The sequence below is a fragment of the Trachypithecus francoisi genome, unplaced genomic scaffold (genome assembly GCF_009764315.1).
Source record: "Trachypithecus francoisi isolate TF-2019V2 unplaced genomic scaffold, Tfra_2.0 Lachesis_group5, whole genome shotgun sequence".
Lineage (NCBI taxonomy): Eukaryota > Metazoa > Chordata > Mammalia > Primates > Cercopithecidae > Trachypithecus > Trachypithecus francoisi.
In genome coordinates this window covers 17,616,278-17,632,338 of record NW_022681470.1, presented here as the reverse complement: position 1 = coordinate 17,632,338, position 16,061 = coordinate 17,616,278, and the positions used below count along the sequence as shown (strand labels likewise).

Here is a 16,061-nt window from a genome sequence, read left to right as displayed (position 1 = left end):
CCCAGCTAATCAGGAAGCTGAGGCAGGAGAATCACTTGAACGTGGGAGGTGGAGTTTGCAATGAGCTCAGATTGCGCCACTGCACTCCAGCCTGGCGACAGAGCGAGACTCCATCTCAAAAAAAAAAAAAAAAAAAAAAAAGTGCAAAATGGAGAAAACACAAATAAAATATAATTTTGCAAACATTCTATTATATACACTCTGGTCTTTTCTCCACATACCTGTATATATACAAAAAATAATAATAAAATTCTTTTTATACAAGGAAGTTATCCTTATATAATAAAAATAAATATTACACTATAACTTTCCCCTTTCAATCAACAGTATTATGAACATTTTTCTAACTTTGTTAAATATTCTAAGTAAATAGTCACATAGTATTCCAAATAAAAGGATACATAATTTATTTAATCAAACCTTTATTTGGGGGCTTTTACAGACACCAGAAGGAAGACCCTTAGGAAAACCCACCTTTCCTGGAACTCTACCTCCCTCTCCTCAGTGTGTGACCAGGGCTGGTTTTGTGCCATGCAACCCTGTCTCCCTTGCAACAGGCCAGGGTCAATCAGAGGACTTTACTTAGGAACCTGAAACTGCGACTCAGACACAGGCCAATCTCTACGCAGCAGGGATTGAAAGAGAAAAAGAGAATCCTATTCTTTTGAAACGTGATTTTGAGGGAGAGACTCAACGTTCCTGGCTTCTCCACAGACATCCACTTCCTGTCCTTGCCTGAGACCAGGCTGTGCCATTGCAGGAAATGCACTCCTTTTGCCTAAGTTAGCTTGAATAGGTTTCTTGCCACCCAAAGAGTTCTACCTAATAATAAAAGAGTAAACATTTTTAAGGATTTTGATACCTATTGCAAAGGTTTCTTCCAGAAAAATCATCTCTGCATTTTAAACGTCTTGAATTTTGGCACAGAGGAGCCTTCTGGATATAGTTCCTGCTTGGAAGAGAGTCCACTGTTTAATGTTGATTGCTACCAAAGGGAAAGAAGCAAGTATATCAACAAGTATTTGCCAGGTATCAACAGACTTAACTTGGATTTACAGGGCTGGGTGAGTGCTGTCCATCATAGCTGATGCGCATAGGCACAGGACCTGAGTACAAGTGTAATTTTCCTTTTGAGAGGCTGAGGCTAGGGTAATTTTTCTGACTAATTTGAAACAGAGAACAGTTCCTGTAAATTGCAGTAATCCAAGCCCATTTGCGAGGAGGAAGTAGACTTAGGGATCTGTTGCCATCTAAACTCATGTCAGCAACTAAATGTTAAATCCTTACTTCCTGCTAAGAGGTCTGTCCAGAAAAGGACTGAAGCATGAAGAAAGTGGAAGGGGGTTTCTGCAGGAAGTTTATCCTCACTCTTTTTCTGAGGGGTTCGTAGCCACACCACATAGTATGGATGACAGAAGTTATTTCCCCATTGTTCACAAGTCCTCATACTCAAACCTTCCATGATTTGCTCTTTTGTTAATTTGCCGTCTTTTGCTTCTCATGATTTCTTTCTTTTTTTTTTTTTTTTTTTTTTTTGAGACGGAGTCTTGCTCTGCCACCCAGGCTGGAGTGCAGTGGCCGGATCTCAGCTCACTGCAAGCTCCGCCTCCCGGGTTTACGCCATTCTCCTGCCTCAGCCTCCGGAGTAGCTGGGACTACAGGCGCCCACCTCGTCACCCGGCTAGTTTTTTGTATTTTTAAGTAGAGACAGGGTTTCACCGTATTAGCCAGGATGGTCTCGATCTCCTGACCTCGTGATCCGCCCGTCTCGGCCTCCCAAAGTGCTGGGATTACAGGCTTGAGCCACCGCGCCCGGCCACTTCTCATGATTTCTAACCAGCTGTTTGTTGAGAAGCTGGGCACTTTGACACTACACCGAGGCAATAGTCCTAAGGTCTGGCTGGACCATACAACTCTGGCTGCTTTTCTCAAGTCACTTTTTGTTTTTTTTGTTTTGTTTTGTTTTGTTTTGTTTTTTTGAGACGAAATCTCGCTCTGTCACCAGGCTAGAATTCAGTGGCACAATCTCGGCTCACTGCAACCTCTGCCTCCCGGGTTCCAGCGATTCTTGTGCCTCAGCCTCCCAAGTAGCTGGGATTATAGGTGCCTGCCACCACGCCTGGCTAATTTTTGTATTTTTAGTAGAAGATGGAGTGTTGCCGTGTTGCCCAGGCGGGTCTCCAATTCCTGACCTCAAGGGATCCACTCGCCTTGGCCTCCCAAAGTGCTGGGATTAGAGGCGTGGGCCACCACACCCGGTCCCTCCCGTCACTTTGAAAAGAGAAATTCCTCTGTTGCTCTGCAGCCCCTCAGGGATCCGCCAAGTGACACCTGGCAAAGAACCACCCTATTTGACATCAGTGATCTCTCTGTGGCCCTAAGTTACCAAGTTGGTGGATGCCTTTTCCCCTAGGTTTTATGACTAGCTTATTTATAATGCTCTAACACAAAACTAACAAAAGTATACTAAGCCAGGCATGGTGGCTTATACCTATAATCCAAGCACTCTGGGAGGCCGAGGTAGGAGGAGAGCTCGAGCCTAGGAGTTCAAAACCATCCTGGACAACATGACAAGCCCCATCTGTATTCAAAAAGCATTTAAAATTTAGCCTGGCATGGTGGTGCATGCCTGTAGTCCTCCCTACTCGGGAGGCTGAGGTGGGAGGATTGCTTGAGCCTGGAAGTTCGAGGCTGCAGGGAGCTAAGATTGCACTTTCAAAGAAGGATTGCAGGATGTCAGTGTCCCGTGGTCCCTCTGCCCCTGTGTCCCAGCTCTTATCTCACAAGATCATAATTATTCATTTCTTCTGCAATAGGTGAAGCTGGTAAAGACCCAGGCTTTACTGGGTCGGACTGCCTAGGTTCAAATCCCAGCCCCACCGTTCGATCTCAGGTCACTTTCTCATGTTTTCTCTTCCTCCATTTGCCCACAGGTATTGTTTTATTTCCCATTCCATGCATATCACACGAAGATTCAACGAGATAACATAAATAAATGCTTAGCAAGTGCCTGGCAAATAGTAAGTGCTCAACAACCGGGAGCTATCATTATTGTTCTCATTATTATTATTTGTCTGTTTCCTAATTTGGCTATGAGTGGGCAGAGACTGTGTCTTTCTCATTCTTGTTCCCCAGCATTTAGCTCGGCGCCAGGCACTTATGGTGGGTTCTCCATAAACATTTGTTAGTTGGATAGATGGGATGAATGAATGAGCTGGAAACAGACAGGCTTATGTAGTCAGTGCTCCGTGTACCGTCTCATTCCTCCTTCTTTTTCTTGTATTGGAAAGACACTTGTAACATTGAAAAAAGAGTGTAGAGAAAGGTTTTCATAGCAGAAGCTGTTTCTCCTCTCTGTTACACAGACATCACGACTCCTGTCTTCTATGTGATGGTCTGAGAATCATCTTTTTGCCCGTCACCAATATGATTTTTCCTAAACAAAAAAATGAGCTATGTTTGTTTTTCCTAAACAAAAAAATGAGCTAATCATTTTTTCAAATGATTGAAAAAAATAGAAGGCTGTGTGTACCTGTAGGCCCAGTTACTCAGGAGGCTGATGCGGGAGGATCGCTTGAGTCCAGGCATTCTGGGCTGGAATGTGCTATGCAGATTCGGTGTCTGTACTAAGTTCAGTACCAATGAATTCCTGGGAGCAGGGGTCACCCAGTCACCCAGGTTAAGGAGGGGTGCACTGGCCCAGGTTGGAAGCAGAATAGGTCAAAACTCCTGTGCTGATCAATAGTGGGATTGTGCCTGTGAATAACCACTATAACCACCGTCCCCCAGACTGGACAACATAGTGAAAATTAAAAAAAATAATAAAACTAGAGGAAGTGGGATAGAATAAAAGTGGGCTGTGGCACCTCCTTCACATGCTTTCTGTTTTTTCTTCTTCTCTTGTCCCATTGATCACAAAACCCACACCACTACCTCACTGACACTGTGCTTGCCAACACCGAGGCTTTAGTCATACAAGGAAAATAGCTGTTTTATAGTGTTCTTCTGTGCTGTCATACTGTTTATGCCTTTTACTTAAAGAATTCCAGAAACTGGCCTTAGGAGATCCAAATATTGAGCCAAGGTTCCCGAATGTCCCATCCCAGAAAGGAATGCTGAAAAACTGATGTACAGCCTTGTTGCTACTGGCCAGACTACCAGGTAGCTCCTGCCATCACAGCTAAGTAGGGTGCACTGACTTGCACGCCCTTCCCCTCACGTGCCTTGCCCAGCCCAGCCTGCACACCCTACCCCTGATGCCAAGTCCCGTGCTTTGACTGATTAAAAAAAGTCCTACCAGCTCTTCCCAGTGAGCTTACCTGGAGAATCCTTGCACCTTCACTGTCTCCCTTCTACTCGAGTACAAGCCCCAAAATAAAGCCATGTCTGGGAAATCTGCTTGGCCCCGTGTTAATTTCTATTACATGGGGGAGCTTAAGAGCCTGTGGTCTTTAGTGTAAGTCGTGAGCTATAGTGGTGAAGCTATTTTATCCTAAGTGTGATTCCAGAGGATGTTTTCTAATACAAATTGCTACAGATACATCCCTAAACACAAGGAAATGGTAGAGAAACAAACATCTATGGTGAAATTATAAAAAGATGCATGGGCCATATGATCTCAAAACTTAGGGCCACAGTTACCTTTTGGGGATGGCAGGGAATCGAGGGAGATGCACGGAGGGCTCCAACTGCATTGGTGAAGTTTGCCTCCTTCACGTAGCTTTTGTGTATCATTATTTATATTCTTTGTGTGTTTCAAATATTTCTCTTTTCCTTCTCATGTCCGACAGGTAACGTGCCAGCGTTGTCATAAGGTTTGAGGGAGGGATATCTCACCCGTGAGCATGAAAACCCTTCAGTGTGTTTCACATTTATGAACCACAAAATAATGTCTTTCCAATCTTTCTTAATACATTGAAAGCAACAGCTGAAGATCATGAAGACAGCTCAACAAAGAAATACAAGCTGGTGGCTTGCGCCTGTAATCCCAGCTACTCAGGAAGCTGAGGTGGGAGGACTGCTTGAGGCCAGCAGTTCTAAGACCAGAACGGGCATCATAGTGAGACTTCATCGCTAAAAAATTGTTGTAAAACTTAGCTGGGTATATGAATACATTTTGCATTTCTATAAAGGAATACCTGAGGCTGAGTAATTTATAAAGAAAAGAGGCTTATCTGGCTCATGGTTCTGCAGGCTGTACAAGACACACAGTGCTGGCATCTGCTTCCAGTGAGGCCTCAGGAAGCTTCCAGTCATGGCAGAAAGCAAAGAGGGAGCAAGCACTTCGCATGATGAGAGAGGGAGCAAGAAAGAAGGGAGGAGGAGGAGATGAGAGGCTCCTTTAAACAACCAGCCAGCTCTCATGTGAACAAAGAGAGCAAGAAGTCACTCATTACCACTGGAAGGGCACCAAGCCACGCATAAGGGACCCATCCTCATGACCCAAACACCTCCCACTGGATCCCATCTCCAACTTACTGGAGATCACATTTCAACATGAGATTTGGAGGAGACACACATTGAAACCCTATCGCTGTGTGTGGTGGTGCATGCCTGTAATTCCAGCTATTCAGGATGCTGAGGCAGGAGGATTGCTTATAGCCAGAGTTGGACATCAACCTGGGCAAAAGAGCAAGACCCCATCTCTACAAAAAGTTTTTAAAAAATAACTAGGTGTGATGGCATATGCCTGTAGTCCCAGCTACTTGGGAGGCTGAGGCAGGAGGATCATTTGCGACCAGGAGTTCAAGGTTGCAGTGAGTAATGACCATGCCATGGCACTAAAGCCTTGGCTACAGACATTGATTCCAAAAAATAAAATAAAAAAAGCCAGGCGCGGTGGTCACGCTTGTAATCCCAGTACTTTGGGAGGCCGAGGCAGGCGGATCACCAGGTCAACAGATCGAGACCATCCTGGCCAACATGGTGAAACCCCGTCTCTACTAAACATACAAAAAATTAGCTGGACATGGTGGCGTGCACCTGGAGTCCCAGCTACTCTGGAGGCGGAGGTTGCAGTGAGCCGAGATTGCGCCACTGCACTCCAGCCTGCTGACAGAGCAAGATTCCATCTCAAAATAATAATAATAAATAAATAAACAATAAAAAAGAAAAGAAATACAAGTGGCCAATAAACACATAAGAGCTGTTTAACTTGGGTTGGAGCAGGAGAAAGTGGAGAGAGAGAGGAGTGAGAGATCCAGCAGAAAGAAACCCTAGACAAAGCAGATCGTAGCTCTACCAACAAGCAAGAGGAAGCAGCTCTGCAGGGACAGCTGCTCTCCCAGCTGTGCTTCTGGAGGGATCAAATAGTGCAAAGCTTTGCCTCCAACTTTTGATATTAAAGACAGAATAAGTATTTGTCACTGGGAGCCAGAGAACAAAAAGGAATTTGAAAGGCTTTCCTGAGAGTGCTTCTGAGTTTTGTTTTTTTTTACTCTAAGAAGGCAGGAAAAAACAGCAAAGTTTACATTATGAAATTATTTCAGCCCTTGTGACCCAGACAGTCTGGTATGGGGAAAGCAAGAGCCAGAAGCTGTATTATTCTACTGGCCAGTTTTTATGTATTTGTTTGTTTGTTTGCTTTGAGACATGATCTTGCTCTGTCGCACAGGTTGGAGTGCAGTGGCTGACCATAACTCATGGCAGCCTCAAACTCCTGAGCTCAAGTGATCCTCCCACCTCAGCCTCCCAAGTAGCTGGGACTACAGGCATGCACAACCATGACTGGAGAGTTTTTTAATTTTTTGTAGAGACAGGGTCTTGCTATGCTGCCCAGGCTGCTCTTGAACTCCTGGGCTCAAACAATCTTCCCACCTCGGCCTCCCAAAGTGCTGGGATTACAGGGATGAGGCACTGTGCCTGTACTGGCCAGCGTTTCTTGGCTGGTTTCTCTAATTATCCCTACATCTCCCACATGGGATTCAAAATGCAGAGATCCTTTGATAAGTCTTTATCAGTATAAAAGCCTCTGGTTATATCAAAAGCATGAAAAAGGAAAAACTATTTTAAATGAGCTCTGGTTTTTCTGAATCTTCTCAAATTGGCTAGTAAGTTAGAGAAAACTTAAGAATTTGTAATTGGCCCACTGTACAACATATCGAAACTGTAAAGCTGGAGAAAACACTGTCGATGACTTAGTATCACGCTTTCCTTTTCCAGGTAAAGTAAGGCCAGAGAGATTCAATGCTTTGCTTGGTGGTAGGTGGCAGGGTTGGTTTTGGAGCCCACGTGTCCTGACTGAATACTCTACAGCTGGTCATTACTCTAGCTCTTTCTAGAGCATCAGGGAGTCCTGACTCTGGAATCCTGCAGTTCCCTCTGCCAGGGACTTGAGGACATTCTGGTGTTCACACATGGCACAAGCACTTCCCCCTCCTTTCTCCTGATACCTGCATGCACACCTGAGACGCCTACTCCAAGACTCAACCTGGGGATGAAGTAGCCTGATTTCGTTGTCATAAAGGCATCCCTGATGGGATTCTCCCAAGTCAGTAATCTTCTGTGAGATTTATGAATAACAAACATCTTAGCCTTGGATTATGTAGCTAATAAAAATGAGGTATATTCTAATATGCCATTGTCAGCAATTGGGAAGTTCATGTCACCCGGTCCAATGTTGCATCCTCTCTGGGGTCTTTCCCAGTCTCCCCAGGCAGAGCTACTCCCTGCTCTTCTGTTCCTACCCAGACTTCTTAGGCTGTATCATGACATAATTTGTACAATTTCCACTGTTGGGACTGTGAGCTCCTTCTGGAAAGGGTTGCTGTCTTACTCAACTATATCTCCAACATCTAGGACACAGCTTGGTCTCTAGTAGTTGCTGGGTCCAAATGATGGCTGGGTCTGGGAGGAAGGTGCCATGTGGACCAAACAGGGATACAAGTGAACCTTCACACTCACCAAACAAAAGGTCACTTACAGTCAGAGGCACCCAAGAATGATTATCCAAGCCAGGATACTTTTGAATGGAACATGGCACTATTAATAATTACAGTGGGACAGCAGGCATAAATCAGGACTGTTCTGAGCAAATTGGGGTTTAGGGCTGTCTTCCTTGTAACCTAGGTTTGGAAAGTTTTAGCTCTGGAAATTATGTACAATAAGAAAAGAAAAGAAACATTAAGTGAATGCATGACTTGAAACCACTAAAAGAGAGGTCTGTTCAAATAAAGCAATTACATTCTGTCAAAGTATAATATACAATGAAGGGATGGTTAATCCAGAAATCACCATCCCTTTTATGATTTAAACAAGGGGTATCATATGACTCTACCCTATGGCAGTCTGGATTGGTCCAAGTGGTCACCTGACTTAAGCTGGCCCAATCACGAGTCCTTTCCCTGAGATTCTGGGATGAGAACTGCAAAAGATGGGCTGGTTTTAGGTCGCTGGTGCAAAGATGAACACTGGTAGTAGCCCTGCACCCACCATATCAGGAGAACAGGTTTGCAGATGGAGAGAGGAGCAGAAAGGAGAGACAGAGCCCACATCCAGCACAGCTGAAACATTTTGAGGGTCCAGGGCCAGAATATAAATGGACCCACCTATCACATATCTGAAGACTTGGAAGTTACAAATCTATTGTCAAATAAAACATATCCTGTCTTCTTACTTTAATAAATGTACTTTCATAAGAAAAAAATGGATATGGAACATGTGTAAAGCTACAGGCTTAACATATTCAAAAGTTTGCAAAATGCCAAAGACCAACGAATTTAATCATTATTACATATCTGGTGTTCTCGATAGGTTCTGACGTCAGCCAGAGTAATAAAGATATGCATGATTCAAAAATCTCATTAATTCCTTAAAATGTATCATTCTTGCCTTCATTTCAGCAAAATCACTAATGTGGTTATATTCAAGAATTTGTGCTCTATCATCAGAAATGGATTAAAAAGAATTTTAAAAAAGATGTAATTGTAGTAAAAATATGCCAGATCTAATATATTTTCAAAAAATTTAAATAAATGTAAACATTTTTAAACTTAGCTTTTAAAAAATTTTTAGTGTTCAATATGATCTATTAAAATTAAAGGCAGTGTGCAGATTACAGTTTACAAATATTAAATTAAAAATCAAACCTTTAAATCTAAATTTTATTTTAAAAATATAATTTCAATTTTAAATATAAACATTATTTGCAATTCTAGCATTCGATGTCCATTTGGTTGCCAGTGTAAAGAACTGGCATCATGCTTTACGTGTTGTGGCTAGACCTGCATATCTAAAGTTATCTCGTGCAACTGTCATGTAGTCCATGCTAATTCATGAGAACCTCTTGAATTGGAACAAAGCAAAGAAAAAAACAATCTGGACTACTGGAAAAAGGCACATCACTATGTAAGAATCCAGCGCATTTATACTATCTGAAGGGAAGAATTTGACAAAAGGTTTTTCCCCCCCTTATCTAAGGCATTTCAATTGCTCAAATAATTTTTGGAAGGAATGTGCCAGCATGTAATTTCAATATTCTTGGTCTCCCAAGGATGTGGAGCACAGAACTGGGCTGCTCAATGGCCAAGCTAGCATCTCACTCGGAGGGCCAGAGCTGTGCTCCTATGCACACACATTACCAAAATCAGAGTATCGGTTAAAGCTGCCCTGAAGGCAGAGCAAGAAGAAATGTAACAGATACAGAAAGGGAAAGTAGAAGGGTCAAGTAGCACAGGAACAGAAGAATGAAGATTATTTTAATGAAAATGTTCTTGTAATAAAAGGATTACGAAGTCAAGATTTTACTTTTAAGTAAAGGCTCTTAAAATAGAAGTGTTCACAGATGATAATTTTTAAAATCACAAACAGAAATCTAATATCAATTGTTATAATGATAGGAGTGTTTCTGGAAAAAAGATTGGAGGTGTAAAGGCTGGAGTAAGCCTGAGATAAGGTGATTTTTCTTATTGGATTAATCTTAACAGAAATCACTTATGGTTGACACAAAATAAACAGGGTGATAATATACTGGATGAAAATCAGGTTTCATAATACAAAAGAAAACAGCTATAAGAATGGACTGATATTAGATGACACTTGGTGGAGGGAAAAAGATTAAATGGTAAAGCTTTATTAAACAGACACAGCTGCTAGGGAAGACTGAAGTTAGAGATTTTTAGTTGACTTGGGTCAACAGTGTGACAAAGCTGCCTTCGAGAGCTACTGTAGCCTGCTGTGTGTATGTGAAATATGTGATGTATATTTATTTATACGTATAAACATATGTTTATATACATTCTGGGGTGCTGGTAATGTTCTGTTTCTTGATCTCAAAGCTGGTTATGTTAGGTTTGTGAAGATTCACCAATGTGCACACACATGTGCATTTTTCATATGTGCGTTGTATTTCAGTAAAAAGATTTTATTGGACAGACCACATGTGGACTATTATGTTTAACTATGAACAGTTATTTCATTTTAAGGAGTATGAAGAAGAGGTGGGAGGAGCCACAGAAGGAGCTGTTTAGGCTGAACAAGCTAAGTCCCGTCAGAGGAGCTGTCTGAAGTATTTTTGTGCATTTCGCTCAATGACAGTGTTTACCTAGGTTGACCACCAGCTCCGTGGCATTCCCTGTGTGACCTTTGGGCAGCTACTCAACCTCTTTTTGTCCCAGCTTCCTCGATGGCAAATTACAGGAGCTTGACTAGATGATCTGAGAATTCCTTAGCTCTCAAGTGCTATGAGCACTGAAAGGCGTCTGTATAAAACAAGTATACATGTATCAGTTAGTTGCTTCTCTCACTCATATTTTTCTTACGTGTTGTATTTTTTTTTATCCAGCTGTGAAACTGGATGGTTAACATTTATGTACTTACCTGAAACAGAAAGTGCTATATTCACTTTAGAAGTTACTTCTACACCAAACTGGTAATTCGAGGAGTTAATTTGCATGTAAAACCTGTTCTAGTTCTTTGCATTAGAAGCCTACTAAAAGATGCATTGATTCAGAATCTATTTTTGGACAGATACGTATTATTTTAAATTCTGATCCTAGTAAGTGACAATTTCCAGTTTTTGTTGGGCTTATACATAAGCCTTGACAAATCTGTTCATTCTGACATTATCTCTAGAGTTGTGTTATACAACAAGCCAATCCGCGTGGCCCCCGATGGATGACTGCTGGAAGCCCCTTGGGTAATATGGTGTCATTTCTACCTGGTAGATGGCCGAAAGCAATCAAGCTCCTTGACAGAAGGGCTTACTTGTTTAAGGCCAAGAATGCGGCGGTCAAATCCCCGCTGGCCCCACCACCACTCTCCACTGAGGACTCACCTCGCGTGGCAAGCACCCTAGGCAACATTCAAGAGCTATGGCAGGCAAGTCACTTCCCCTACCTGAGCCCATTTGTCACCTAAGCGGGGATAATACTAGTGCTTATCTCACAGGCCTCTTCAAAGGATTAAATGAGTAAAACAATGTACAAAACTTAGAAAAAATCGACCAGGTGCCATGGCTCACGCCTGTAATCCCAGCACTTTGGAAAGCCGAGGTGGGTGGATCACGAGGTCAGGAGATCGAGACCATCCTGGCCAACATGGTGAAACCCCGTCTCTACCAAAAACACAAAAATTAGCCAGTCGTGGTGGCGGGCGCCTGTAGTCCCAGCTACTCGGGAGGCTGAGGCAGAAGAATCGCTTGAACCCGAGAGGTGGAGGTTGCAGCGAGCTGAGATTGCGCCATCACACTCCAGATTGGGCGACAGAGCGAGACACCGTTTCAGGATTAAAAAAAAAAGAAGAAAAATGCCAGCCGCAGGAAGTGCTTAAAACACATTAGCTCCCAAAGGGCCCCAAACCCTGGGGAGAGAAGAATCCGGTTGCAACCCCCCAACCCTCGAGAGGTGGCCAAGAGCTGGCCCAAGCCCAGTGTGTCACAGAATAGAGTAGGGGGCCCAAGGGGGGCCTCCACAATGGCAGGGCACTTGCTCCGAGGTCTGCACACTCAGTACTGGCAGCCCAGGGCTCTGGAGGTAGAAAAGTCCGCTGCACAGAGGAGGCAGAAGCAGCAGCGCATGCGCTGTTGGCCAGCGGACCCGAGCGGCCAGAGGTCAATCAACAGTAGATGCTGGACCGACCAAGGCTTGCTACCCTAGCATAGGGAACACGAGCTAAATCTCAGTGCTGGGGATCTGGGAAAAGGCCCGAGGGCGGCCGAGACTACAGGCTCAGGAAATCAGACTGCTTCCCGAAGGGCGAAGGCAAAGAGGCTGGGAAGTTAAGGCAATTTAAAACTGCACATGTCTAAGTCACCTTGAATGGGCCGAAGTTAAATTCTTTATTCCCAGTAGGAATTGAAGCTTGTGAACCAAGTTCTGTTCAACCAAGCTGCCTGTGTTCAAGACTTAATTACATATATATTTGTATATCCAACTTAAAATGTTACAGATATATTTATTGACATATAATTCATTATGTGTTAACTGAAAAAAGTAAAAATTAAGCACAGTGTAGTGTGATCTCATTTTGTATATCCAACTTTCTGTAGACTAGTTTAACTCGTAAAATTTATGTTTACAACATTAAAACTAAAGGGACTCTATATTTATGGGAACACAGTTTGAAGCAAAAAGGACTATTATAAATCTAATCACAGCTCTAATATTCAAGAACATACTTGGTTTCATGATGGCAGTTAGGGAGGAAAAAAAAAAAATCCCTGGTGCAGTGAGGTAGATTTTCATGATATTCTAGTTTGATGTTTCTCGAGTGTGGTTCCCGGACCACTTCTGTGTGAATCACGTGACGTTCAGGTAAAGCTGGAGATCCCGGGCCTAACCACAGACCCCTTGGATCAGAAAACAGAAGGAAACGTTTCAAGCCAGTCTAGAAGTTTCTTTTCTTTCTCTCATTTGTGCCCCCATGCTGCCACCAAACACTGTAGTTTTGACCCTAAAAGCCCCTGGACCCTTGCTTAAGACCACATGGATGCAGCAGTGTGTTGGGTTGAGCTGTTTGCTTTCAGGATAGCAGTGCTGCTCAGTGGGATGTCCTGTGGTGATGGGGCTGTCCCATGTCTGCTTTGTCCAATAAGATAGCTGCTAGCCACATGTGGCTACTGAGCACTTGAAAGGCAACTAGGGAGACAGAAACAAGCATTCAATTTAGTTTAATTTTAATTAGTTTAGCTTTAAGTAGCTTGGGCTTGGGGGTAACAATGGAGATAGTTAGACATGAATGGATCTGGGATATTCTTAGAGGTAAACAGGATCGGACTGGATGGTGATGATTTGAAAACTGGAGGAGGGCAATGTAGACTCTAGAGGCCGCCTGGGTGTCTGGCGGAAGCTGCTGAGTGAAGAGGGAGCCATTTCTGACACAGAGAAGCATGGGGAGGAACAGACTTTGAGTGAAGGAATGATGGGCTCCATTACAGACATCTTAAGAGGTATTCATGAACACTCAGATTTTGCTGGTCTGGCACACACTGGGTTTCTTTAGGTGATTTTGCTCGTCTCTCCTCTGAGGCATATCAATTTTATTCCACATTTCCAAATTATCAGAGAGTAATGATCACAGAGTTGGAGGTCAGTTTCTTGTCCCTCATTTCTATACCAAAGAAATTCCACACTAAAGTTCTTAATGTACTAGCAAATTTTGCTCTAGATTTTTTCAAGTTAGTTTTTTAAAAGTTTGAACATCTTGATTCACAGGAGCAATTTTATCAATAGAACTGTGATACTGAGGTAATAAGAAAGTTGTATCTGATCTCTGCCCTCCAGTTCCTGGCACAGAGCTCATAAAACTCTTGGTATTTTCTGAGTGATCAGGGTGAGAAGTGTTTTTTGTTATTAATAAGCACCTTCTAATAATCATACCTGAATTTATGCTGATGAGATGACTCTTGGAGGATGGGGGTTGGGGGCCAGAGAAACTAACCATGTGATTAGAGGAACTTTCAGTCCTAACCCCCAGCCTCCAGAGAGAAAAGAGGGGCTGAGAATTGAGCTAACTGCCAATGATTTAATCAACCATGCCTATGCAATGGAATCCCCATAAAAAACCTTAAGTGAAAAGGTTTGGGGGTTTTAGTTGGTGAACACATCGAGGTGGAGGGAGGGTGGTGGGCCTGGAGAGGGCATGGAAGCTCCATGCTGCCCCCCATACATTGCCCTGTGCACCTCTTCCATTTGACTGTTGATGTGTATCCGATACAACAAATCAGTAATAGTAAGTAAGGAGTGTCCCTGAATTGTGTGAGCCATTCTTGCAAATTATCAAACATGAGGTGGGAGGGTGTGATGGGAACCCCCAACTTATAGCCAATCAGTCAGGAGTACAGGAGGCAATGACTTGCAACTGGCGTCTGAAAAGGGGGCAGTCTTGTGAGACTAGCCCTTAACCTCTGGGGTCTGTTTAACTCCAGGAAGTTAGTGTCAGATATGAATTGCAGGATCCCTTCCCACTCTAGCTGATATATGGAAAGCTGGAGAATTGGTTGGTGTGAGGGGAAAACTCCACACATCTGGTATCAGAACTCTTGTGAATAAAAACGGATCATAGTAAGAGCTTAGCTACTCAGGCAAGTCTATAACCACAAATTCAAAATGATATTAAATTACCCTGGGAGACCACCATTCTGGATCATTTCTGTGCAAAAACCTTTAAAGTCTCACTAGGAACTCTGTCGGCTGCATGGACCAATATAATAACCACTAGCTACATGCAGCTATTTGAATTTAAATTAATCAAAACTAAATGTGAAACTCAGCTCCTCAGGCACACCAGTTCTGTTTCAAGTGCTCAGTGGCCACATGAGGTTACTGACTACCATACTGGCAGCACATAGAACATTCTGGAACGTCATCACAGAATGTTCTATCGGACAGTGTCAAGTTAACTGAAAGGTTCTCAAGGAAGGAAAAGGCTAGGTGAGTTGATGGTGCAAACAAAGGGGAGTGTGGGGAGTAAGAGATTCAGTTTGAGAAACAGAGCCACATCAGCTAGGCTACAGCAGGAGACTGCGTTTCATTTTAGGACAAAGGGAGGCTGTGGGGTTTAAACAGAGCAATAGCAGGAAGATGAGTCAGGAGACTACGGAAGTGGTCCAAGAGAAATTACAATGTACAGGGAGAAGTGGTCAAGCGAAGAGATGGAAGGTGCGTCCTGTAGAAGGGAGAGAAGAGCAGGCTTGCTAATGGATGGTGCCATTTGGAAACAGCAGCAGTTTTAATTAACCCATTTTACTCACTGTCATTTACCGTGCCTGGGAAAAAAAACGAGAGAGATTTTCTGAATGTTCTTATACCTGAAAGTGAAACTGGTTCACAAAATAAACACATACATAATCCAGTGCCAAAAACTGGTGATTTATAGAAATCACCCGGGTTTATTTTTTTCAACAAAGGAAAAAAAAACATGGTTCAATAATTCAGCATTTGGGACACTGGCAAATACTGTCTGTATTGTTCAAAATAAGTGTTCCTGGCTTTGAGCTCTGCAACACATACTGATGGCCCAGGAACCTTCTTCCACAGTTCTAATAAAATGAAGGACCCACACATGGAGGTTATGTGAGTCAACAAAAGATGCTCTATCACAATGTACGTAAAAAGAAAGTTTGAAAAATATTCAAAAATCTAAAGGAATACAAACACTCCTATTTGGTTTCGTTTTTGTTCATCTTCATTATTATTTTTTAGTTGTTGAGGAAAATTTTTTTTTTACTGTAAGAAAGGAGTTATATGACTTTATAAGTGGAAACCAACAAGTTGCTGGCTAATACACACTTTCCCTCCAAGTCAAGTAGCTTTTTCCCCCGAAAGCCTCTTTCATGATTTTCGTTATGGTTCAGAAAAGTAAAGAAAATGACTTCAAGTATTCAACTCCTATCAAAAATTGGTATCAAAAGTAATAGAGGACCTAATTTCTTTATAATTCCATGTTTTAAAAAATAACTTAAGAAGCAAGAGGTCCGGCCCTTTACTTGTATAAATACAACAACAGAACTAGAGTTTCTTAAGACAACGTGGAGAAGAGTCCGTGTTTAGCACCTCAATCATCGATCTTAACGTTGGAAACGTTTCTGATACTGACGGAAGAGTCTTATAAGAAGGTGAAATACT

The 16,061-nt window shown here is 42.7% G+C and overlaps 1 protein-coding gene and 1 pseudogene across 8 annotated transcripts in view; both read right to left on the bottom strand.

Moving 5' to 3' along the window:
- The window catches only part of TTC13 (tetratricopeptide repeat domain 13), a 109,951-nt gene that overhangs the window by 12,300 nt on the left and 81,590 nt on the right, over positions 1 to 16,061 (bottom strand). For 6 of the 8 annotated variants that reach the window (XM_033199104.1, XM_033199105.1, XM_033199109.1 and 3 more), the window contains one exon: positions 15,285 to 16,059. The exons of 1 other annotated variant lie outside the window; for it this stretch is intronic. In XM_033199104.1, coding sequence (XP_033054995.1) covers positions 15,945 to 16,059 — 115 coding nt within the window. In that variant the 3' untranslated portion in view covers positions 15,285 to 15,944. Of the gene's footprint in view, positions 1 to 10,034; positions 10,698 to 15,284; positions 16,060 to 16,061 lie in introns of those variants that run through there. One more of the 8 variants, XM_033199107.1, reaches the window with a different exon arrangement.
- Positions 4,781 to 4,890, bottom strand: LOC117077107 (annotated as a pseudogene).